Below are 26,664 nucleotides of genomic sequence, written 5' to 3' on the forward strand. Positions count from 1 at the left end.
TCAACCCTCTTATATGCCCCTCTGCCCCGTGATATACCTTTAACCCCCTTTTTGCCACTATACCTCCAGATATGCCTTTTGACCTCCTATGTGTCACTCTGCATCCAGAAATGCCTTATACCCCTATATGCCACTCTGTCCCATGATATGCCTTTTAACCCCCTATATGGCAGAGTGGCATATAGGGGGTTAGAAGGCATATCATGGGACAGAGTGGCATATATGGGTATAAGGCATTTCTGGAGGCAGAGTGGCATAAAGGGGGTTAAAAGGCATATCATGGGGCACTCTACCTCCAAAAAAGCCTTATGTTCCCCTATATGCCACTCTGTCCCATCATATGCCTTTTAATCCCCTATATGTCACTCTGCATCCAGAAATGCCTTATACCCATATATATGCCACTCTGGCATATAGGGGGTTAAAAGGCATGTCATGGGACAGAGTGGCATATAGGGGGTAAAAGGCATTTCTGGAGGCAGAGTGGCATATAGGGGGATACACTTACATACACACACATGCTGAAAACACATTCAAAAAAATATTATACATTTTGTACAAAAAAATACATTACTTTACTCACCTTCTACTTCTCTTCACTGACCTGACATCCGGTGCTGCAGCAGTCTGAGTGCGAGGGGGCGGAGCTTCCACCTCACGCTGCTCCCATCACTATGCAGCCATCGGACTGCTGGGAATGTAATCTGAACGGCCGGTGCGTGCTGATGCCCCCGGCCGGAGCTACTTTAACACTTTTTTTTTTATTTATATGGTAAGCAGGATTGGCTCGCCATATAAAGTAGAAAAAAAAGTATTAAAGCAGAGCCGGCCGGCGGCATCAGCACGCACCGGCCGTTCAGATTACATTCCCAGCAATCTGACAGCCGCATAGTGATGGGAGCAGCGTGAGGGGTGAAAGGTCAGTGCGAGGGGGCGGAGCTTTCACCCCTCACGCTGCTCCCATCACTAGGCGGCCATCGCACACGGCTGCTGGGTGCCGATGCGGTCGGCCGGCGATACTGTAATACATTTTTAAAATTTAATATGGCAAGCCGGTCCAGCTTGCCATATTAAATTAAGAAAAAAGTATTATAGTAGCGCCGGCCGCATCAGCACCCAGCGGCCGCTCAGATTAGATTTCGGGCAGCCTGGGGGGCAATTGCCCCTGGTCCCAGCCCACGGACCTTCCGGCCCACCGGGAAATTTCCCGGTATCCCGGTGGGCCAGTCCGGCCCTGTGTCCAAATACCCCTAGTGAAATACTCTTATCTTCTCTTCAAAAATATATACTTTTGTATGGGTGTTTTAAGCCGGTGGGCTGCTAAACAGCCCCAAATGAGACATAGCTGTCACAAATTCAAATTCTGGACATTTACATTAAACATTTTTATGGTAATTCGGTCAACTGAACTGGTTTGAGTACCATTTTATGGTAAAATATTAGATTTATTTTTTGAAATCATTGTTTTATTGTCAATCATCTGGACTATACATCTCAAAATGGTAATATTGTAACATTGTAAAAATGTGGAAAAAGTTTCAGGTTTTTGGGCACAAAACACCATCAGTTAAAAGAAGGGGGTAAATAGTGTGCAATAATGCCAATATTTTTATGCAATGTATCATTCTTCCCTTAATCAGTAACAAGTAGACTTGTGCATTAGTTTTCGTATGCTGTTGACATTTGAACTTGGATTGTGAGACAATGACGGCTTAGCAGAGGCTGAGGTGTGTACGAAAAAGTAGTAGTCATGTGTTTACCAGTCCCAAGTAGGCAGAAGCCTTCTTGCTTGGAGTCAGAAATTGAACTACCCCTACCACATGTTGCATGCAGTTGCCGCAGCAGTACCATCGAACAGCCTCAATCTACTACTTGCGTTAAAATGTTGTCCACTCCCACCTACCAAAGTAAGGTTTGGTTTTAGTCACAACTACAAACAAGGACTCGCTGAGGGGTCAGGATCCATGGTGAAGCTATTATATTTTGAAGCATGGAATAAAACCACCGGTTCTAGTGCAACCACATCAACCCTTGTCGTTACTACTATCAACCCTGGCTCTACCACTACCGTAAGCACTGGCAGCGCAAAGATGGGCAGCAAGCAGTGACAATGTCAGATGATAGCAGCAAATCTATTTTTGCCCCAGGGGTTAGGAAGAAGAGGGATGGTCTACTATTGCAGCATCCAGTTGGAAAAGGATATGGTCGTCTTCCATGCCGATGTTGATGAAAGTGACCAGGATTTAGATTATGAGCCTTGGATCAGTTTCTCTATTGAAGGTGTTCCTCCATTGGTTGTACTAATTGGATTCTGGATCTGCCTCCCCCATCTGAAATTTGGAATTTTGTCCCGCTGAGCTCTACCTCTGTTCCGTGGAATTCAGAGGTGGCCCGCACAGGGCACCTGAACACATAACCCCGGCCCTGGAAATGCTATACAAAGCTCAAAGATAGGAAATAAAGCATATAGAGAAATAAAACCTATCCCCCCGCACACAAAATAGGATTTTGAATACCCCCTCCTACATGATAGATCTAACGAAAAAACAGTTGATCTTACCGGATCTAACAAATATCTTCCAAAAGCAATAAAAAATTCAAAATGTCCAATATTGCATATTTTAGAGCAGATCTAACTAAAAAAACAGTTGATCAGATTAGATCTAACAAAGATCAAACAAACTGAATGATCTTTTGTTAAAATTCTCAATATGGGGGGCTAACCCGGGGAAGGTATTTCACCCACTGACCTGGAACTCCTGGCCAATAGGAGTGATCTGATCATTATAGCAGCCCCTGGATTACCATGACCTAGAAAGAGAGAGGGGTCATCTAAGGTAATAATGAAAAAAAAACGCAAAAACCCACAAATACATCATTCTTACCTGTTCACTTGTCAGTGACATTTTAAGTCACTGATTATTGATCGATCTCCCTGATCAATGTCAGTGGCCTAAACTTGTCACTTACAAGTGACCTGATAGATATGCATATACAATATATATTTAACCTTATTGGTCGCTAATCATTGATCCATCTCACTTATATGGATCAGGGTGTTGCTGTAGATGTTGTCTATTTTGATTTCGCAAAAGCATGTGACACTGTTTCACACCAGCAGTTATTGTATAAGCTAGGACAAATCGGTCTTTGAGAAAATGCCTGTGCTTGGATTCGAAATTGGCTTAGTGGCAGGGTGCAAAGAGTTGTTGTTAATGGTAAATTCTCAAGCTGGACAACTGTGCTAAGTGGGGTGCCTCAGGGTTCTGTCTTGGGTCCAGTTCTCTTATTTATTAATGATCTTGCAATAGATAATGGAAGTCACTTGTCTGTGTTTGCTGAGGACACAAAATTAGGCAAGGTTATAAAGCCTGATCAGGATGTAGCATCTCTTCAGAATGATTTGGATAAACTAGGGGACTGGTATCAATATAGATAAGTTTAAGGTAATGCACTTTGGTACCAAAAATAAGTATGCAACTTACACTATTAAGGGCATTGCGTTGGGAAAAGCAGAAAATGAGAAGGACTTAGGTAAAATTGTAGACCATAGACTTAGCAACAGTGCAGTGCCAGTCAGCTGTTGCAAAAGCCAGTAAGGTATCGGCATGCATAAAGAGGGGTATTTAATCACGAGATGAAAATATAATTTTACCTCTTTATAAAGCAATGGTGAGGCCTCACCTTGAATATGCAGTGCAATTTTGTGCACCGGTTTTTAAGAAGGATGCTATAGAGCTGGAGTGCAGAGGCGAGCTACAAAGTTGATTAAAGGAATGGAGAATTTTAGTTATGAAAGACTACAAAAACTGAACTAGTTTTCACTTGAAAAGAGACGTCTAAGAGGGATCTGATCACATTGTACAAATACATACAAGGTCAGTATAAACAGCTCTCTAGTGATCTATTCACCAAGAGGTCTCTAAAAAAGACATGGGGTCATCAGTTGACACATGAGGAAAGGAGATTTCAGCATCAGCATTGGAAAGGGCTCTTTACAGTAAGAACAATAAGAATATGGAACTCTCTGCCGAAGGATGTTGTGTTATCTAGCTCTGTGGATATTTTTAAGAAAGGTCTGGATGCTTTTCTGGCTAAGCATAGCATAAAGGGTTAGAACTGTTAGAACTGTATTAGCAAATTGATCCAGGGAGTAATCTGATTGCCATTATGGAATCAAGAAGGAATTTTTCCCCTGTTGTGGCATAATTGGGAATTACCCCAAGTAGGGTATTTTTTTTTTTTTGCTTTCTTTTGGATCAACTTTAGAGCTAGGTATGTGTGAAAGGTTGAACTCGATGGACTGAAGTTTTTTCAACCTACTTTACTATACTACTGTCACTAAGGATACCAGCAGCTGGTGTTGGAGTCTTTATTTCGCAGATTAAGTGACTCAGGACGGGAGGGGAAACAAATCCCTTCTCTCGGCAAACATTCTAGAATTGCTGGCAGTGGAAAGGGCTCTGACCTTCTGGCAAGATCTCATTGCAAACCATTCAGTTCAGATCCGTTCAGACATCATGTCCATAGTTGCCTACCTAAATCGCCAGGGAGGAACAAGGAGTGGCATTGCATATCTACCACTGGCCAGAGAGATGACAGCTCTCCCTTTCAGCCCTGTTTATCAGAGGATTATCGTCATCAGTTAATACTGGAAGAATGGTCCCCGCAAAAGTACACCTTTTTAACTATTAGCCAACATGTGGGATATCCCTGTCATCGATCTCATGGCATCAGGACAAATGCAAAACTGCCTTTGTCCTTCGAGGGTAGATGCGCTTTCTCAAAGATGGACTTTTCAACTTGCCAATGTTTTCCTGTTTGCCTTAATATCATGAGTGCTCAAGAAAGTGGCCATCCTTATGGCATTGGATTGACCTTGATGCATCTGGTACTTCATTCTGATCCAGCTATGGATGGAGGCACCATTTCTTCTTCCACTCAGAATAGATCTCCTGACCTAATCTGGTAGGTGTGTATTTTATACAAGTACTTTTCCTACAAAAGTGTGTGTAAAGTTATGCTGGCCTTTTATACATAGGCACGTATTACACCAGAGATTTCACATTATATCATGTGTCAGGAGCTGTCATCAGCCAAATATGTCTCCGGCACTGCAAATTTGCTGGGGGTGCAGTATGGAAATGCATATGGTGGGATTTCATAAAATCCCATCGTGCACTGGCAAGGGGGGCGGCATGAAAATGTAAAATGCCCGCTCTGCTATCAAATGTATCCAGTGGCATCGGCAGGAGGGGGCAACCGTTCGGTGCCTCTCACTCACCTCTGCCTTGCTCGGATATAGGCCGCCCCCATATATAGGCCGCACCCTAAAAGTTTAGTGCTTTTTTAAAGAAAAAGTTTTTTTCTTTAAAAAAGAACAAAAAAAACATGCTGCCACTCTGTCCTCCCCCCCGAAATATGCTGCCACTCTGTCCCCCCCCGAGATATGCTGCCACTCTGTCCTCCCCCCCCCCCCGAGATATGCTGCCACTCTGTCCTCCCCCCCCCGACTTACCAGAGCAGACTCCCGGGTGTCTTGCGGGGCCGGAGGGGGACATCTATGCACATCGTGTATACAACTCCCGGTGCCAGCACACCCGGGAGTCTGCTCTGGTAAGTCGGGGGGGGGGGATGTAAAATGCATTGTGCGGACGTTCACGCGATGCGCTTAGACAACCTCCCGTGCCGGCACTCCCCCCGTGGGAAGTGCTGGCAGGGGAGGCTGTCTGAGCGTATCGGACAGTAGGATACAGGTCCCCTGCACCGCTGCGGGGGATCTGTATCCTAACCCCGCTGCCTGCCCGGCGCCCGGGACTGCATGTCCGGGCGTCGGGCGCTAGACCCCGAATATAGGCCGCACCCCCACTTTAAAGACTTAAAGTGGGGGGAAAAAGTGCGGCCTATATTCGGGCCAATACGGTATTTCAAAGGTGGACAATGTTAGGACATGAAGCCATGGTATAAAGTTAGATGGCAAGAGGCTTAGCAGTATTATAAGTAAATTTTAATTCACAGAGATGATTGTAAATAAGATGTAGAATTGATTTCTTTGCAGCAGAAGTGGAAGAGGTTAATACAATGAGGAAATATAAACATGAATAAAACAGAAATATAGTATCACTATAGGACAGGGGGGGTTTTCTGCAGGAAAAGTCTAGATGATCCACATTGTTCTTGTCTGCCTGTCAAATCCTAAATTCCTATAAAGAGAACCATACCCTGGATCCTTCACTGTTCCTTCATAATAACCTCCTCAAACTGGTTTCTACTAGCCTAATCAAACTAGCACAATAGACCAGTATGGATGTCAAGAAACAATTAACTCTTTGCTAGTTTTCTTGTGTGTGTACGTGCTAATTGTCTTCTCTACTGAATACAGAAAAAATTAAGCTTTCTTTGTATTTCTTACTTTTCTTACACTAACCTATAGGCACTTTTATTGAAATGTACAACTATTTTTCTGCACATAGATCAGGATTGCTACATAACAGACGGCTGCCAAGAGTTTTGACCTTTAGAAGACCTTTTAGAGGGCATCAGAGAAGAACAATAGCACAAAGTACTGGCAAATATTTAATCTGTATTTTGTAATGAGTAATGCTAGTTATTAAACTTTATCCATCTCAATGTAATATTTATTTTAATATTGACTTCGTATGACCCAAGAGCCCATCTTTAGTACCCACATTTGCTTGTCTCATTTTGTCACCTTGGTACCCCTCTTTCCTAGGATCTGAAATGTTTGTGCATATAAGATAATATAACCAAACGGACAGTTAATTGTTTATACTAAATATTTAGAAATAGATAATTCACCTAGTTAAGAAGGAGCCCATATTATTTAGAATTAATATTAATACATCTTTTTGTCAAACATAAATTATAGTCTGGAGTGTTTGTTACTGTGATGTATTAGGCTTTTTATTATTTATTTTGCAGCACTATATGACTGCCTTTTTGTGTTGCATCTACCTCTTCTTTTATAGTTAATACGTGTTTGAGGGCTATATATTAGTACAGCATATACTATACTACTAACGTCTATGTTGTAATCTAAGATGCTAACTGTCGCACATAAGCAATCACTCCAGGGCCCCAGCATTCTGAGGGTCCCTGTCCCAATTGTTTGAGGCCCTGGGTTTCTAACAGCTCCATACTTCTCACCTGTCCCAGGAAGAGACGAATCGACCAGGTCCTATGCCTATGACCCCAAGAACACCAGCTCCACCATCAAACATGGAGGTGAAAAGATTATGCTTTGGGGGTCTTTTTCTGACAACTTCACCGCATCAAAGGGACGATAGATGGGGCCATGTACCGTCCAATTAATGAGAACCTCCTTCCCTCAGCCAGGGCATTGAAAATTTGGGATGTGGGTGGGTATTCCAGCATGGCAATGACCCAAAACACACGGCCAAGACAACAAAGGAGTGGCTCAAGAAGAAGCACATTAATGTCCTGGAGTGGCCTAGCCAGTCTCCAGACCTTAATCCCATAGAAAATCTGTGGAGGGAGCTGAAGGTTCCAGCCATAGAATGTCAGCCTCGACTTGGAGAGGAATCATGTTTTGCAAAGGGGTCAAATACCTATTTCACTGAGTAAAATGCAAATCAATTTATAACTTATTTGAAATGCATTATTCTGGATTTTTTTGTTGTTCTGTCTCTCTCAAATAAACCTACCACTAACCTACCATAGAAACATAGAAAGTGACGGGAGATAAGAACCAGTAGGCCCATCCAGTCTGCCCAACCTCTGAGTACTTTCCTTTAGTACTTGCCCTTATCCTATATCTAGCTTGGCCTTCTGCCTATCCCATGCTTGCTTAAATGACCTTACTGTATTAACATCTACCACTTCTGCTGGAAGGCTATTCCATGCGTCCACTACCCTTTCCGTAAAGTAATATTTTCTGATGTTACAATTAAATCTTTGCCCCTCTAGTTTATGGTTGTGTCCTCTTGTTGTGGTAGTATTTCTCCTTTTAAATAAAATATCTTCCTTTACCTTGTTGATTCCCTTTAAGTATTTAAATGTTTCTATCATATCCCCCCTGTCACGTCTTTTTTCCAGGCTATATAGGTTAAGATCCTTTAACCTGTCCTGGTAAGGTTTATCTTGTTATCCATAAACCATTTTAGTAGCCCTTCTCTGAACTTTCTCCAACATATCCATATCCTTCTGGAGATACGGTCCCCAGTACTGTACACAATACTCCAAGTGAGGTCTCACCAGTGATCTGTACAACGCCATGAGCACTTCCCTCTTTCAACTGCTAATACCTCTCGCCATACAACCAAGCATTCTGATATCATTACCTGCTGCTCTACTGCATTGTCTGCCTACCTTTAAATCCTCAGAAATAATTAACCCTAAATCCCTTTCCTCACACGCTGAGGTTAGGACAGTATCAAATATTCTATACTCTGCCCTTGGGTTTTTATGCCCCAGGTGCATTACTTTGCATTTATCTACATTAAATGCCAATTGCCACAGCTCTGACCATTTTTCCAGCTTACCTAGATCGTTTGCCATTTGGCTTCTTCCTCCAGGAACATCAACCCTGTTGCAAATTTTTGTATCGTCAGCAAATAAACCATCCATCAAGACCACCTGCAATATCACTAATAAAAATATTAAAGAGAATGGGTCCAAGTACAGATCCCTGAGGTATCCCACGGTAACAAGACCTTGCTCTGAATATACGCCATTGACTACAACCCTCTGTTGTCTGTCACTGGGCAAATGTACAAAATCAGCAGGGGATTAAATACTTTTTTCCTTCACTGTATATATATATGTGTGTGTGTGTGTATGTGTATGTATGTCTATGTGTGTATGTATATATATGTTTATGCAGTTTTTATGTGAACCTGTGTGTGGGTATGTGAGGGGCTGAATATAAATTTAGAAAAAGGATGAAAAATGTAAGGTAAAAGAACAAAGGGAAAGACGTTAGAAGAGTAAGCAAAAGATGTCAGCAAGTGAGGTGTAAATAAAGAGATATTGAAAAAAGAATAAAACAATAGGAAAAAAGACAGCAAGAGACAGAAAGCAATTGAAAAGAGGGAAAAGATGCTTACTAAAGGCAGGAAATCCAGGGAAGCAGGCTGCGGAGCTGCATATCTCTGGTTTCCCCTGTCTCGCTATAGTTCCTCTGTCTCGCTACAATCCATTCCTGGATTTCCTTATCCTCTGTCCTGAACTTCTAATTGTTTGATTCCAGTCCTGCTCATTGCTTCAGCTTCTGTTTCCTTTATAAGTTGTGTCCCACCCATTATGTTTCAGTCTGCAGTCTATAGGTATGTCTTTCTCTGATATGTGTTTAGATTCAATGTTTAGTTTATTAGTAATTCAATAGGCAGGGTTTAGTGTTTGGGCCCACCGATATATTGGGGTACTTTGGTGTAGTGGTGGGCTAAGCATGCTATGGCCATAATATATGACAGAATCTCCAATCTTGTTATCTTAGAAAGGGGTTCTATTCATGTCCTTGTCTGGTCTGTCCTGTTTAGTCCTGTTGTTCCTGTATAGTCTTGTGTAACTTGTTGTCCTGTCCTACGCCCCGGTAGAGGGGTGTCCTATCCTGAGCCCCGGCAGAGGGGTGTCCTGTCTTGTGTCCTGTCCTGAGTCCCGGCAGAGGGGTGTCCTGTCTTGTGTCCTGTCCTGAGTCCCGGCAGAGGGGTGTCCTGTCTTGTGTCCTGTCCTGAGCCCCGGCAGAGGGGTGTCCTATCCTGTGTCCTGTCCTGAGCCCTGGCAGAGGGGTGTCCTATCCTGTGTCCTGTCCTGAGCCCTGGCAGAGGGGTGTCCTGTCCTATTTATGTCGGATCTTGTGTGTAGCCTATGCCTGTAACCTGTATTCCTGTTTCTACTCCTTTGTCTCTGTCTTGCCTTTTCTGTCCTTAGCTGCAAGATATCTCTATATCATGTTATCTGTACTGGATACCTCCCGTTGCTACTTCAGCATCCTGGTATGTGGCATCACAATCCTGATGGCGCAACACCCAGGGAAGTATGGTTACCATGCACCAGGCCCTGTCCCTCCGCTACCGCCTGGTGACTCCTGGAATGCCATCAGTGGGAGCTCTGGGTCATTACAGCCATCTGTATAGACCCCGTTCGTGACAAGTAGACCCTCCATTGTAAATTGTTACAGGGCTCAAAGCTCTTTAATCCATCCTCAACTGTTTGTTTGATTTGCTACAGCATATCAATTAACGTAATGGGCAACCTAGATGGGTTGAATGGTTCTATGTTTCTGGTTTCAATTCACTTGTATACATTACAGTGTTGTGTGAATGCAACACACACAGTATAGGTATACAAGTTTAATCTTCAGACTTTTATAAGTGAATGTATTTATTACTACACTTGGAGAAGTGATTTAATATGCACAGTTATTTACTGACAACTTATTACTAATAGTGCTCTTTGTCATTATTTTGTTGTTATGTTTGTTTTATTCTTGAAGGTCAGCAACTGAAGACAAAAAAAAGTAATTTGCATTGCAGATCAATATATTACTTCACCATCCTGCACCAAAAGGCTTATGGTAAATGTATATCTATTTAATACTATTAAAGTGTATTAAAAGTGATTAAGTATAGTTGGTAAAAGGGCAGATGGTAAAAAAACAAAAAAACACCGCCATATAAAACCAGCAGATTATTTTATTGTATATGTGTAAAGTAATATAAAATAAAGAAGGCAAATTTGTTTTCTTTGCTTTACAACTACCCTCCCATTTTTTCTGTATAATCAGTAAGCATCAGAGACAGATTCAGATTACATTGAAGGCTGAGTAAAATATTAGATTACATATGATAAGTACACCTTTTGTTCCTGTGTTAACCATGGTGTGGTTTGATAGTGAGTCCTTTCGTAACATCTTTAGCAGTAAACTGCTCACCTTACATCTTGCATAGTTATTAAAATCTCTTGTATGTTATCTTAAAATAACATATACCCACCTACATTGTAATGTCCAGAAATTCACATTGTTTTGTAAGGCTGAGTGAATCGGAAGATTCAGAGCAAGTTGCTAATCATAATTATATATTTTTGGTGATATAAAAGGATTGTCCATAAAAATAGACATACTGGTATTACCGTATTTGCTCGATTTATAAGAAGACCCTGATTATAAGATGACCCCCAAAATCTAAATATTATTTTAGGGAAAAAAAGAAAGCCTGAATATAAGACTACCCTATAGGAAAAAAGTATTACTAGTAAATATTATTCATGTAAACTATTTTTTCATATTTAATAAAAGCTATGATTGAGAAAAATATTTGCTTTTATTTCCTTTTATTTGCCAACTGCCCCCCCCCAGTTATGCACATCTGCTCCCAGGCTTGCCACTCTGCCCCCAGAAATGCCTTATACCCCCTATTTGCCACTCTGCCCCATGATGTGCCTTTTAACCCTCCATATGCCACTCTGCCTCCAAAAATATCTCATACCCTCCTATATGCCACTGTGCCCCACAATATGCCTTTTAACCCCCTATATGCCCCTCTGCCCCATGATATGCCTTATACCCCTATATGCCACTCTGGCAAATAGGGGGTTAAAAGGCATATCATGGGGCAGAGGGGCATATAGGGGGTTAAAAGGCATTTCTGGAGGGACATATATATATATATATATATATATATATATATATATATATATATATATATATATATATATATATATATATACTACTAACAGCAATCACACTCCTATCAAGCCCAGGCAGCCAGTACATGCTGGAACCTTGGGGTGATAGGAGTGTGATTACAGCCTCCCTATGCCATGCTACCCCCCCTTACACATGCTATCACACACACACACTCATTCACAAACATTTAAATACTCATTCATTCCACACATACTTGCTCATAAACCCTCCCCCACCCCTTACCTGAACTGCAGATCTCTCACTCGCAGACTTCTGCAGCGGCCCGGCTGTGCGAGCAACTTCTCTGGCCCCGCCCCCAGAGGAAGAAGGAGGGGGGCAAATTGCGACCAAATCACCGGTAAGCAGCCTGGCCCCAGCGGACATTTTTTTTCAGCTATTTGAGGTCTGATTAGAGGACGAGCTCGATTATAAGATGAGGGGTATTTTTCAGAGCATTTGCTCTGGAAAAAACCTCTTCTTATAATCGAGCAAATACGGTATTTGCAAGACATAAATGAAGTAACTTTAATAAAGGTTTTCATTGCAGAGGAAAAAACTTTACTACTAAAATGTTATATATTTGCAAAAGTGACATAAGAGGTAGTTCCTTTATGTAGTTTCCTGAGTCTGGAAGAGAAATGTCATACACCAGTTGCAATATGTAGCCGTTTTAGTCCTATTTTTGGTGCATTAATCACAGCGTATTGAGGTCATATATAATGAATTGTGTAATAGCTGGACCTAACACTGTGTAAAAGGATTTATTAAAGTGCAGCGGTTACAACTGGAAGTGCTGTTAAATATGTCCTAAACGTAGCAGCTGTATTTTTATGGATTGTTTTTCAGTGCAGCAGAATGTACTTCAGTTATCCTTAAAATATGATATTGACCTTTCTATGATGACATCACTGACATCACTTTAAATGAAAAACAGCTCATGCTAACATTGTGTTTTCACCCATTGGGACAACAGTTATCTGCAGTGTCCTTAATACACTCTGAGATACCTAGTGAGGCCTCTTGTCTGAGCTTTGTGAAGGCAGAAAGTTGGAATAGTGTTCCTGCTCCAAATCCTAAAGCAGAAATATTGACTTCATTTTGTCACAACATACTCTTTGAAGACTGAGCTAGATTTTTCTTCTCACAGAGTCTCATCCTATAGCATCTCTTGTCTTGCTGGAGAGTATTTGGTATCATTGTTGCTTATGGCATCTGCTTTGTTTTGTTCACTTTTCTTGGCTGCATCCTTCCTGTTTACTGCAAAGGTGGCCAAACCCATGAAAAGGCCAGACGACGTCACTGCAATGCAACTGGCATAGAAAACCAAGCCATACTGCCCAGTAATATCCACCAGTAATCCTGAAAATGATTAAAATACAGGGCATGTAAGACACAGCTAAAATGTAAGACACATCTAAAAGTTTCATAGGATTAAAAGTAAGAGGATTTGACAATAATCAAACTAACAATCGTCTGAATATAAGAAAGGGGAAAAAAACTAGAAAACCTATACATCTTCTGGTGCATAACAGAGTGTAAATTATCATAGATTTACACATTTGAATGAAACTAAAATTGAAGTAAGGGGTTTTATTATTATTTTTTGGTGGGGGCAAAGCTATGGAAGTTAGGAGCTTAATTGCTATACATAAACAAGCTACTTCTGGTGTCCATAATGCATACAGAAGAATAACACTGTGAAATAAATAAAAAGGAAATCTACTGAAGTGAGAAAATAGTGGAATTATAAGGTCTGAGTGTGTTCTCTCTCTGGAGAGGGTTTAACACACTAATTGTACACCTTGGTTTAATATATCCCAAACCCTACTCTTTGTCACAAACCTGCTAAAGGTGGTCCCAAGAGAATGGTGATACTCTCCAGAATGGTGAAAAGTCCAAATGCTCCAGGGAACCTCTTCATTCCAACTGTGTCCATCAGCACTTGAAATACTAATGCACCAATGACACTCATTGAGACACTGTATAGGGTGCAGTAAATCACCAGAGCTGGAAATGATGGAGAGGCTGCACAAACTAGATTGCTGAGTCCATTCAAAGTCACAGCCCCACTAAATAAGTACATAAGCCTTCCAGAGAACATTTTATGTTGAGATACTAACCCAGCTACAGGGCGCACAAATATATTGATGAATCCAATGAGTGAGAGCAGCAACGCAGCTGTTGATTCAGAGACCCCACTGCTTGTTGCATATGGTACCAAGTAAAAGAGTGGCAAGACAAAACCTAGAACCATCCATGTTACACCTATTGTGAAAATTTGGTAGCGACGATGATGAAGAAGGAGGTCAATAGCCAGGTACCTCCGCAAACCTTTACCATGTTCCAACTCCTCACCTGTACAGGGCTTACTAGTGGGCAAGTCAGTGACATGGGAATCCTTGTTAGGTGTAGGAGTTGGGGATCTCACTGGCCTCATGATAGCACCACAAACACAGCAATTAAGCAGTATTCCACCAAAGATAAGAAAGGAACCTCTCCAACCCATTGCTTCCAGGAGATACTGGGAAATGAGTGGCCACAATGCCATTCCAACCGAAGCTCCGGTTGCAGCCAGAGCATTGGCCAATGTCCGCCGTCTGATGAAGTAATATCCTAGCACTGTGACAGCTGCCTGGAAGCAGAAACAGAGACCCAAACCTAATGGAAAGTGAAAAAATCCCAGCGAGTATTAATGGTTTTTTGTGTGAAATGTATGTCTCTAATTCAGATATTTGAATTTGGTATTACATGGCTATACATATTTAATAATTAACATTAAAATAGCACATTTATAGGACCTTCACTTTCTAACTCTTGGGATTGTGTTACCTCTTGATAGTTTGCCAAATATTTATAAAGAAAGGAATAATGATAATAGATATAGCCAATTAGCCAATATTTTAGCCAAGGGAAACTCAAAGCCATAGTCAAACAGTATACCTTTTATGGGCCAACACAGAAAAACCGATGTTGTTATTCATCCGCTGTGTTGTCTCCTGCATGCTCCATGCAGCCAGCCCCACCAACCCCACAATGAGGGAGGCCTCCAGTATCATGTGTCATCTAGCGACTCCCTCCAGCTATTGCGTCACTCCTCTTTGAAATTGGTTCCCAATTCAAAATCTGGTGCCTTTTCTCCCTCTAGCACTATACAAATGACACCTTCTCCCTGATGGTCTTACCTATGTTGTGCCACAGTGTAATCTATCTTTGTACATTTCTGTGTTCCTATACAAATATTCTGAACCTTGGCTCCCGGACCATGGCTTGTTATCATTCTACTCTGAACTCCAGCTTCCTGACCTTGGCTTTTTGTACAGTTTTCCTGTAAGCCAACTACCTGTTAAAGACTTCTTTGGGTCTACCTGTGTTTACCCTTGGAGTTAGTCCCTGGTCTTGGAGGATCATCTAAAAGTCCCATGGCCACTCTGATTTGAGGCAAACGGGCTCTCTCCAGTAGGGACACACAGTTTTATCTTGGTCCAGCTTCTAATCTACTACAAACTAACATGAACTAGAAAGGCAGACTAAGGTGTCTCCCAGTTTTAAATACACATAACGTTAATAGAATAATAGGGGTTAAAGTGATAACCATGGGAAAATGAAAACAGATTAAGGGTGTAAATAGGCTTTAATTACAAAACTCTTTTGTATTTTCAACTTTTATTGTCAAGTGTGTTAATGCAGTTGCCCAAATAATTTATATGAATACAATGAGGTCTGATATAGTGTTCACTTTGCTATACAGCATGTTTAACGGTATTTTACCTTACAGCAACAAATTGAGGCTTAAAAGATCATGATTTAAAAATAAGTTTCTTGTATAATTGTATAACTATTATTATTTAGAACCATTATATTCCACAATGCTGCACAGCAGGCAAACAGGACATAACAAGTGAATTGCAAATTTGGATTTACAGAAACAACGGTTGAGGAGGCTGTTGGTGAAACAAGCTAACAATCTAAAAGGCTTATAATCAATATAAGTATATAAGTAAAGCCTGCATTCGATACCTACCTCCAATAAGTCCAGCACTTAAATAGAGATGGACAATTGTTTGGGAGAAAGAACTGGTAACCATTCCCATGCTGCACAAGACACCTCCAACCATTACAGTAACTCTGCAGCCAAACCTTTCAACCATTATACTGCACAGCGGCCCTGTAGACAGAGAAATGAGGCGTGGGAAACAATGTACATATAGATTTGTCCGTGTCTTTTCAGAAAGTGTCACTTTATCATATGTTCATGAGTCATGCATTTAAAGTGTAATAGAAGCCTAAAATTGTCTTTTAAACATGAAAAGGAGGCTTACTTTATTTTCTTAAATGTTCTATTTATATTCAATTGTTCTGCAGCAATTTCACCTGGGCATGGTTTTCAAATTCTTTTGGACATAAGCAATTATCTCCATAACTGACATTCTAACTACCGTATTTGTAAAATGCATTTGACTATTTTTTTTAATTATGGTAAATAATGCATACACACCTCCTGCATGAAGAACAGCCATAATAATTGATGGGAACCAGGAAGTCTCTGTGTTGGAAGCCTGAAAAGAGTTCTGAAGCTCTGTGTAATACACTCCGATACAGGAAGGGAATCCTAGCGTCATTCCATGTATGAACATAACCGCAACGAGCACCACCCATGACCATGGTCCATCAGTGGTTTCCATTTTACCGAAAGCCATGTTACCTACGATATAATATAATTTGGTAGTCTACTCTTATTTAAATAATTCATATAATGACCAGTTATAACTTCTAGAACATTATTTTTACACAGATGCAAGGAACACGTGGAAAACATGTTCACAACACAACATTTGGGATACCATTACCATTGTCCACTTTTGTTGAAGCTCATATACTTAAAAATGCAGATGCATGAACAAAGACAACTGGAATGAGCACTGGCATTTCAGGCTTCATCTAAAAAGGGATTCATTTTAAAACATTTTACTGCCTGTACCAGAAATTGTTTTGTCCCATTTTGATACAATTCTGGGATTTCTTCCAGAGAAGTATCACTTCTCAATTAAAATACCCATATCAACTGTTGTTACAAATGTATCAGTGTCTTGGCAGACATCCATATTTTTTTTATCTACTGGAGTAGGTTTTAAAATTAAAATTGATACATTTAACCCCTTAAGGACTAGCTTTTTGCTATTTCAAAACCATTTTTTCCAAATCTGGTAATTCTGCCCCAAGTGGTAGTTGGGACATCTTTGAAGGTGGGCAATGCAGTTTGCCCCATCAAGCAACATATTATTGAAAACTAGATGCCCCAAGGTATTTCAAATGTTGTTATTTTAACCCTTTTCTACCACCACTCTTTGCCAAAGAGTTTGTTAATCGCTTCCTGAGCTCTTAAATCAGGCAGTGCAGCAACACTGTTTAAGCGAAGGCATTACAGGAACACCGTTCTAAGCTTATTTAATGCCATGATGTGACAGGTATTTCATTGGTCGTTTACTGACTGTTTTTGCATGACATGCCTGGCACGTCACTGGTCATTAAGGGGTTAATGATGCATATACTATGTCATTGAGAAGGTTACCTTGTTCAAGTTGTACTAACCATAAACTTCTGTGCTCATGAGCTAAATCTGTTTAAACAAATCTCAAGATTTCCAGATGAAGTGTTTTGTTGTAGATAATTTATGAGTAAAATGTATCCATAAGTTGGGCTGACATTCTTCACAACCCAATGAATTGCTTGGGTTATATTGTTTCCCATTGCTCTCTGTGTAGCTTGTTATAGTGATCACTGTCTATATTACAGGACCACTAATTTGTTACCATGTTCTTTTAGCCACCATTAAAGCAAATTAAAAATAGAACTGCATTGAACTGCACACGTTACATTACTAAAGTGCAACACTACCCAGAGGTAATCTTAGAAGTACTTATTGTTAAATATCCAGTATGAAGATCAGTGTTTTTTGCACAACCAAGAACAAAATTTGCAACGAAGGTTGACAAAACGGTGTAGTCAGTGAGCCATGGTTGACTCCTAACATACTTTGTATTTCCATTAAAAAAAAACATTGGTCCAAATATTACACATGTTTTGAGCATTATGCATTTTGTAGTTGAAATGACCTGACGAATGCAGAAAGATATAGCAGGCTAGGTTAAATTATCTAATTATGCTAAAGAAACAAAATAAAGGTAAAGAACCCTGCACATTTCTACAAGTTTGCTATTCTCTATGCTCCTCTTGTGCACACAATTGAGAGAAACCTCAAAACATAGAACTTGACGGTGGATAAGGATCATTTGGTACATCTAGTCTGCCCATTTTTCCCAGGTCCTGCAGCTGGGGGGTTTCCAAATTCGGTGGGGCAAAGGGGAGGCAAGAGATAATCTAGGGGGGGGCAATTGCCCCCCCTTGCCCCCCTGTAGCAATGCCTATGCTTCCATTGTCCCTGACAAAACAGTGCCGCAATGCTAAAGCCGGCCTTGGGATTTTTAAGTCCCAAGTGCGTTATTTTACATTTATCAATGCTAAACTGCAGCTGCCACACTCTTGACCATTAAAGCATGTGGTCCAGCAAATCTCTTAATAGATAAGCTGGTAGCATGCTGTCTTTTATTCCCCTCCCACAATATGATGGAATGTAAGCAAGCTGCTAAGGTATATTTTAGTTTTCCTTTAATTGTACATTTGAGGTTTTCCTCTTTACAGCTAAATATTCTGGCCAGTTTTTTCCCCCACAATCACTTTTAATGAATTTGGGGAGGGGAACCAACAGTGATGCGTTTTAACAATTACTAAAAAGACTTTTTCGTAGTGAAGTGGGGCTGCCCATCAGCTGCTTAGTTGTCAGTCATATTTACCCCACTGACTTAATTTATTGTGTTTAAGGGTACATGTGAGACTTAATTTACTAGGTGGGATGGAGGCTGCTAAAAAATATTTTGTTTTAGTAACTTTTACTGTTTGACTTAACTCATGAAGCCCATGCATGTCACAGTTCATACCATATTACAGACTAAGTACACAGATACATATAAAACAAAACATTGGGAACATTCTAATTGTCCTACATCCAAAAAGTTATCACATCCATACCAACATCATTGAATTATCACTTTTATAAATATATAAAGTAGTCGGTACTGACAGTCTCTCACATAATTTCACATTAAATATATTACACATGAAAAGTGACACATAGTTACATAGTACATAGGGTTGAAAAAAAAGACCTAAGTTCATCAAGTGCAACCCTTCTACCTAACCTTCCTATTATTGATCCAAAAAAAGGCAAAAACCTCTAAAGTACATATACTGTACATGACATACTATTTCAGCCATTGTTCAAAGGATGTAGTGTGATGGATCATGCAAATCCACCCATCTCCTGAACAATACCCAAACTGTATCTTTTCCACGGAATCTATCAATGAGCAGTTTATGAAGTCTAATGGGAAATATTCCTGTATTTGTATTAATAATAAACTGGTTTCTCTCCACAGGGAGAGGGGAGCGGACTGGCAAAGTTTTGGAAGCTGTCAGAAAGCATTCAGATATATAACGTTGGGGATTATGAACGGTTAAGGACAACCGCAACTACTCAGAGTGCTTGAAGAACATACACACAATAATAGTGACCGTATGTTACGCCTGTTACACTCACCCGCGCAGGGACTCTCTTATCCCTCTCTTTGCTGAGCGCTTTATTACTTGTTTAAACTCTGCTCTCCTTGCATCTCCTGGGCACCTGTACTGGCCAGATTAGGTTGGCAGTTCCCTGTGTCTACCTGCGTGTACATTGTAAAAAGCGGTCTCCTCCCTCCACGGGACACGCCTGTGTTTCCTTCCCTTTAACCTGAATAAAGGGATTTATTATCTGGTAACAGTGACACAGCACTCATGCCCACGGATAAAGGAAGAGGGCATCAGCTGCGGATGGAGGTTGACAAAAATGACCTTTCAGTTTTCAATATTTAACACTATGGCACTTGAATAATATTATATGTAAACATATATTATTTATAGGTTGTGCAGTCTTTGTAAGAGATACGTTCTCCAATGCTGACACAAACTGAGTATTAGACGACCAAATGTAGTTGGTGGGGAAGGAATACCCTCGTGAACGAAAAAAAAAACACGAAAGACATTTGTGTGTGAGAGAGAGGTAAGTTAAAATAAAGCGGGAGAGTCTCCCAGAAAGAGGTTACGTCTCGCTAGTAGAGTTGCTCTCCTCACACAGGGACCGGCAGGTGTGGCGCAGCGCGGCTTTGGCAGGAAAGTAACATTTCCTGGCACATTTGTCTTTTAGCTGTGAACTTGTGTGAGGTTAACAGCCACTACTGATGTATCTGCAAGTGGTGCTACCTTGTAGGTAGATACAGCAGCACCTGTTGTTCTATGCTGCCCCATCAGATGATGCTGGTGTAAAACACCCGTGTTAAATATTATCTCATAAGGCCACAACAATAGGAAGACGCCTCTATCTGTGTATCTACTTTATAAGGCCTGTAAAATACTAGGAAAAACTGTCACAAAACAGCATCCAAACAAGAGGCTATAAGCAATGTACAATTGAATTACTTGTGTTAAGGGGACATACAACTTTATGTGAACAATGAATCACAATTAGAATTAATATAAACTTACTTGATTCCAACGATCCTTATCGTTTTTAAAGTTAGATATTACAAATCCCAAGCTGCTATCAGGTTTCCGTTCTGTTTATGTAGTTAAGGTGCTGGCTGGAACCTAAGATTACATATGTTCGTCTGTTCTGTGGTGTTTCTATTTTTTATGATTGGAAGACATAAGCATATCATGTTTTACAGTTGTACATCTCACCACGATGTGTATACAAACAGAGAAAATGTGTTCATATATTAAATTAGGTAAAGAAAGCAACACTTCAAGAGACATCCACTGACATTTAACCAAGTGATGTACAGTATTTTCTGTACACTCTACTGTATCCTTGATGCACATTCTAAACCCTGATATATAATAATAATTAATATTATGCACTCTCATATACAGTATACCCTGATACACATTCTTTCTGATGCATTTTATTCATCCTCACATTCTCCACTCTGATATATACCCCTCGATGCACATTCTACACTGTGAAATACTGATATCCCCTCTTAAACACATCCTACACCTTGACATATACCCTTGATGCATATACTGTCCTTTGACATATTACCTGTGAAACAATAACATATGAACACCACCTGCTTTTTTAACCAGTCTCCCTCAATTTATGCTCAGCACGGGGAGACATACCCCACATATATATTTGTCATGTTCCAGAAGGCCATATCTATGCTTTACATATTACCCCATATTACATATTTTTAATACTATTGGCTAAATGGGGTTTTTAGTAGTGACTTTTAAAATATATATTTTTTAAAATAGTGGAAAGGCTTGTGTGTTTGTAAGCTGGTGTGTATACATGTATATGTGTGTGTAAATGCAATGTATGTCTATACATGTGTGTGTAAGGACAGGCCTGTGTAAGGGCAGTGTATATGTGTGTGTATTGACAGGTGTGTGTAAGGGCAGTGTATATGTGTATGGACAGGCTTGTGTAAGGGTAGTGTATGTGTGTTCATGGGCAGGTGTTTGTGAGGGCAATGTATGTATGTGTTTATGGGCAGGTGTTTGTAAAGGCAGTCATTTGTAAGGGCACTGTATTTATATATGTGTTTATGGGTGGGTGTGTGTAAGGGCAGTGTATGTGTGTCTTTATGGACAGGTGTGTGTAAAGGCAGTGTGTGGGGGCAGACATGAGTAAGGGCATTGTATGTGTATATGTGTATGTATGGGCAGTCGTGTCTAAAGGCAGTGTATGTATATATGTGTGTTTATGGACAAGCGTGTGTAAGGGCAGTGTCAAGAGGAAACCCTTTGAAAGTTTGTCTTTTAAGGATTATGCTAATCTAATAAAAAAGGTATCATTGCATACTGCAATATTCTGGTATTTTGGCATTATATTATATTATTTTTTTTCAGTGGCATGATTTAGTGGTGGAACTTATTAGTGCCCTCGTCCCCCAGTTTTGACTGTGTTATCTTATGTGCCCCGCTATATATTGTTCCTAGAGTTGCCATTGCTTATATGTCCTAATGGGCTTCTTCCCACAGGCTTTAAGGATGTACAGGGACAACCTAATGGGACTGGAGGGGTTAATCTGCATTTTTCCAAAACAAATACATAAAAAATAAAACGCTTACCTGACAAAGAAGAGGCAGCAGCTGCCCTCCTCCTTTTATTCTAAGCAAAACTTTAAAGGGATCATGCAGCTATCATATGCATTAAAATCCCCTGTCCGGAGAATTAGTCAAGCTAACATTGGAGCTGCCTGACAGTAAGTACATCACAAGACAGGAGATGTATCCGGCCGAACATGTCTCCTGCACAGAAATTAGAGGGCACTGTATTTGCTGGAGTACACCATGTAAATTCAAAGGAACTTCTCACTCATCATATACATAAAAGTGCACCTTATGGATGGAATGTCTCTTTAAGTGCTGTTAGCCACTGTAACCCCTGCTTAACTGACAGCACACAACTGATCTATCACAAATCCAACCCACACTTCCACTCGCTTCTCCATCAGTGTTTACAGTTCATATTCACATCTACATACTGATTTTATATACTTTCTAACCTTAATCCTGTTACTTTCTCTTTTTCCTAACTGTTATTCTGATGGGCATATCTGATAGCTATGTGCATTAATCTTAAAATATTTGCACACTATGTACTGATTTATTACAGACTAATATTAGGATTTTTCATTGCGAGTATAATTTACAGGATGCAGACATTGAAAAATAATGAATTATAGAAGTATGCATCAACAGGAGGATTATGTGGAAAACTGGAAATTAATTTACAGTAGTAACAACATTTATATAGAGTATAATATGAGTAGTTACACTTATGCAGATCAATAAAAGCTGCTTAATATAGTCACATGAAATAATAAAGTAACCCATAGCTGTTCATGCTTTCTTTCTTCCTGCATTAGTCATTTTGTTTCTTAAGTGCCGCCCACTCCCAGTACTTCCTATTTTTGCAAACCTTAGCATGCCTTTAATCACCCTCTCCTTATCCGTTCTCTCACTTTTTCTTACTTCATAGTCTCACCCTTTCTTGTTTTCTGAGCCTCAGCTAGCCTTGCTTTTGCCTCTGTCACGTGTGGCATTAGATGGGTTCATCTTGCAGATCCCAGAGACAGAGACAAAAACAGCTCAGAGAGCATGGTGGAAAAGGAGTGGAATCACGGGAAAAATAACATTTATAGGAAGTAAGAGGCAAGCCAGATTGTATGGGAATAAAGAACTGGGAGGGAGAAGTGAGCAAGATAGGGGTCAAAGAAGGGGCATGGAAGAAACAAACATCAAATGTAAGTTCCAGCCACCATATATATTTTAATGCATTTAATAGCTGAGTGTTACCTCATATTTTCTTGCATGTAAAAGCTAGATGCATTCATCAAAATCTCCTCTATGCGTTTGCTATCTTTTCCTGGCCACTAACTATTTGTCCTGTTTCATGGGCAAATCCAGTGGGGGGATCCCCCGAGAGAAACGCCATGTTGGTAGTATCAAGACAGCTCACACTTTGCTCAAGCTGCACTGAACCCAGACTGAGGTGTCATAAGGTAAGTGAGTTGGTATATGGGTATGTTAGTGGGTGTCTGGGTATTTTGGAACCCCTGCTTCAGCTGAAGGACCAATTGGCACATTGATCTCCCCAACCAGCCCTGATCATTGGGCGCCCCTGTGGGCAGTATGCACCCAGGCAACATAAGCGCTGGTCTGGGTAGGATGTGCCGGATGAGCAGGGCTGATTGGGGAGATCACAATTCCCCATTAACTAGCTCAACATTAGGGAACACGAGTTCACACATCTATCACTTCAGACCTCCTGGCATTCTGCATTAATCGCTGGCACAAAGTGATTAGGGAGCACTAAAGCAGAGGTCTGAAATGACAGACCTCATGCTCCCACGACAGGGTGCAAGATGGAAGATAAGAAAGGTAAGATATGGGGAGAAAGGGGTGTAAGGGCAGTGTATATGTATGTATAGGCAGATGTGTGTAAGAGCAGTGTAGGTATTTGTGTGTATGTATATATGGGTGTGTGAGAGCAGTGTATGTGTAATCGTGTGTGTATAGACAGGCCTGTGTAAGGGCAGTGTGTGTGTGTATATGTGTGTTTATGGGCAGGTGTGTAAAGGGCAGTGTATGGGCAGGCGTGTGTAAGGGCAGTGTATGTGTATATGTGTGTTTATGGACAGGTGTATGTAAGGCCAGTGTATTATGTATATGTGTGCTTATGGACAAGTGTTTGTAAATGCAGTGTGTATGGACAGGTGTTTGTAAAGGAAGTGGGTATGTGCAGTCGTGTGTAAGGGCAGTGTATGTGTATATGTGTGTTTATGGACAGCTGTGTGTAAGGGCAGTGCATGCATATATGCGTGGTAATGGGTAGGTGTGTGTGAAGGCAGCATGTATGGGCAGCTGTGTGTGAATGCAGCATGTATGGGCAGTTATGTGTAAGGGCAGTGTATGTCTATATGTATGTTTTTGGGCAGGTATGTGTAAATGCAGCGTGTAAGGGCAGCGTAAATACAGTAAACTCTGTAAAAAATAGCTGGCGGGGCACAATTTTCCATTTTTGCCTGAGGCCCAAAAGGAGCTAGCTACAGCTTTTCTCACAACAACCTGTCGCCATGTCTGTGCACTTAATTGCTTTTAAGACTTTTCCTCTATTTTTCAAGTCTGAAGTAGGAGGAAGAGAGGAAAACTTTTGAAAGCTTGTCTTTGAAGTATTATGTTAATCCAATAAAAATTTATTATTGTATACTGCAATACTCATATTCTTATTTATAAATATATATTTAGTTTTTGTAGCCCCCCCCACTTTTGACTGTGGTATCTTATGTGCCCCCCCTATATATTCTTCCTAGAGTCCCATTGTTGAGTACCCATTCCTGGGAACTCTCCGGGGCTTGGCTTTTGTTTTGTAGTAGGGCTGCACAGGCTGGCAGCTATCGCCTCCATGTTCCTCACGGCCTTTCTCTTATTTGGCACCTCGGGAGGATCCTTTATTTGGCACCCCTGACCCCCCCACACGTTAAAATGTAAAAGCATTCACAATCTTAATCACTTTCACTCACTCTCTATCTCACCCATTATACTTGGAATATCGACCATGGAGGGTAACGGCTGGAGGCGCTGCCTTAGGTCAGGTCTAGGGCGGGGGGCCACACAGGTAAATACATCACTGCTTGGAAAACTACCAACATGCATGAAGTGTCTTCAAATTAATGTTTTTTAAGAACCGGGCTGTTTTTTATTCTACGTACCCTTTGTGACCGTGGATGTTTTAACATTTTTGTGTTGCTCGTGTTTCTCGCTTAGTGTACCACACAAATTAGATTTAGATACCATTATTTTGATCCCACACCCCCGCCACGGAGGAGAGGAAGACCCCCCTCCACTGCACGGCCACCTCAGCAGCAGCCGCTATGGAGGAGAGGGAGACCCCCTCTACCGCACGGCCACCTCAGTTGCAGCCCCCACGGAGGAGAGGGAGACCCCCCTCTACCGCAGCCCCCACGGAGGAGAGGGAGACCCTTCTCCACCGCACGTCCTCTGCCAAAGACTTCCGTAGAGCCGCGCAGGAGAGGGAAACCAACAACTGCGTGGCAATCTGCTTCGGCGCCCAAACTGCAGGACTTTATGAAGGGAGATTACACCACACTCAAGATGGCCGCGATTCCTGACATAGGAAGTGATATCATGATGTTTTTGGCGGGACATTCACACTTCCTTTGCAGTTCCCTATATAAACCCTTCAGACCGAAGATACCTTGCCTTCTGATGGTCATCTATGCCTTGTGCTAGTTCCACAGACCGCGTTTATACATTGCTGATCTTCGTGTTTGACCTCGGCTTGTTCTTGACTACGTTATCTTCGGGCATCCTGACCTCGGCGTGTTTACTGTTATCCTGTCCTCCGGAATCCTGACCTCGGCTTGTTTGAACTTTCTGTTTCCTTGGGTCCTGCCTGACTCCGGTGGCCCCAATATCCATTGTAGCGTGACACATATCATCTAATTTACTTTAAAAAAAATAACTTTTTATGACTTTTATTTGAAAAATCTTCTACAAAAGCTATGTAAAAACTGCAAAATAGATTCTTATATTTTTACTGAGTTTAGAAATGTGCAATGTGTATTTTTTTTTCAAGTTATAGGTAATAGGTACGAGTAGTGTATTGCTATTTCAAATCCATTTTTTAAAAATCTGGAAATCCTGCACCCAAGTCCAATTTAAAACATCTTTAATGCCGCAAAATTCAAATTATTTATATTTTTGAAAACCAGACACCAATTCTACCATCAGCCTTTCTCAAAGCTTGTAGTATTAATTATTTGTGGGTAGTGTAAGGGTAGTGTCAATGCATGGTGCTACAATGAGTGTACAATACTAGATTGTGTGGGGTGTTAGAATGAGCATGTTTGTGTGTAGGGGAGTTGGCGTACAGTAATTATCTGTGTATGTGTGAGTCAGTGTACAGTGTTAAACCGTGTTGGTTTAAGTGAGTGAGTATGTATGGGGTGTCAGTATTAGGCCTGTGCACAGCAAGCAACATTTCTTCAGTGGCCTTTTGTTATTTGAAACTGCATTCAGGGGGCGTTCCCAAAAGAGTCCCTAACACCTTCTGGACCGCCTTTCATTATAGAAGAGGAGCAGCAGAAGTAGTAGAGCAATGGGCCTGGGCATGCAGACACTGGCAGATGATAGGAGCATGCAGCCCGTAGAGCAGGACTGAATTTCCACAATATAATTTTTTATTTGAAAAAAAAAGCTACCCCATAGTAAGGACGGTCAAAGAAGTGCAGCAGCAGCAGTAGTGGGGCACTGGGCCTAGGCAGACAGTGGCAGATGATAGGACCATGCAGTCCTGCGGAGCAAGACTG

At 41.0% G+C, this 26,664-nt stretch overlaps 1 protein-coding gene across 1 annotated transcript; it reads right to left on the minus strand.

The window, feature by feature from the left end:
* Positions 1 to 12,382: 12,382 nt before the first annotated feature.
* SLC16A5 (solute carrier family 16 member 5) lies at positions 12,383 to 19,458 on the minus strand. The gene is made up of 5 exons (XM_053453550.1): positions 19,323 to 19,458; positions 16,164 to 16,370; positions 15,690 to 15,833; positions 13,511 to 14,326; positions 12,383 to 13,027 (listed from the first exon to the last, which is right to left on the minus strand). The coding sequence occupies exons 2-5, from the start codon at positions 16,363 to 16,365 to the stop codon at positions 12,825 to 12,827; spliced, it is 1,365 nt and encodes a 454-aa protein (XP_053309525.1). The 5' UTR covers positions 16,366 to 16,370; positions 19,323 to 19,458; the 3' UTR covers positions 12,383 to 12,824.
* Between the last annotated feature and the right edge of the window lie 7,206 nt (positions 19,459 to 26,664).

The sequence above is a fragment of the Spea bombifrons genome, chromosome 13 (assembly GCF_027358695.1).
Source record: "Spea bombifrons isolate aSpeBom1 chromosome 13, aSpeBom1.2.pri, whole genome shotgun sequence".
NCBI classification, from domain to species: domain Eukaryota; kingdom Metazoa; phylum Chordata; class Amphibia; order Anura; family Pelobatidae; genus Spea; species Spea bombifrons.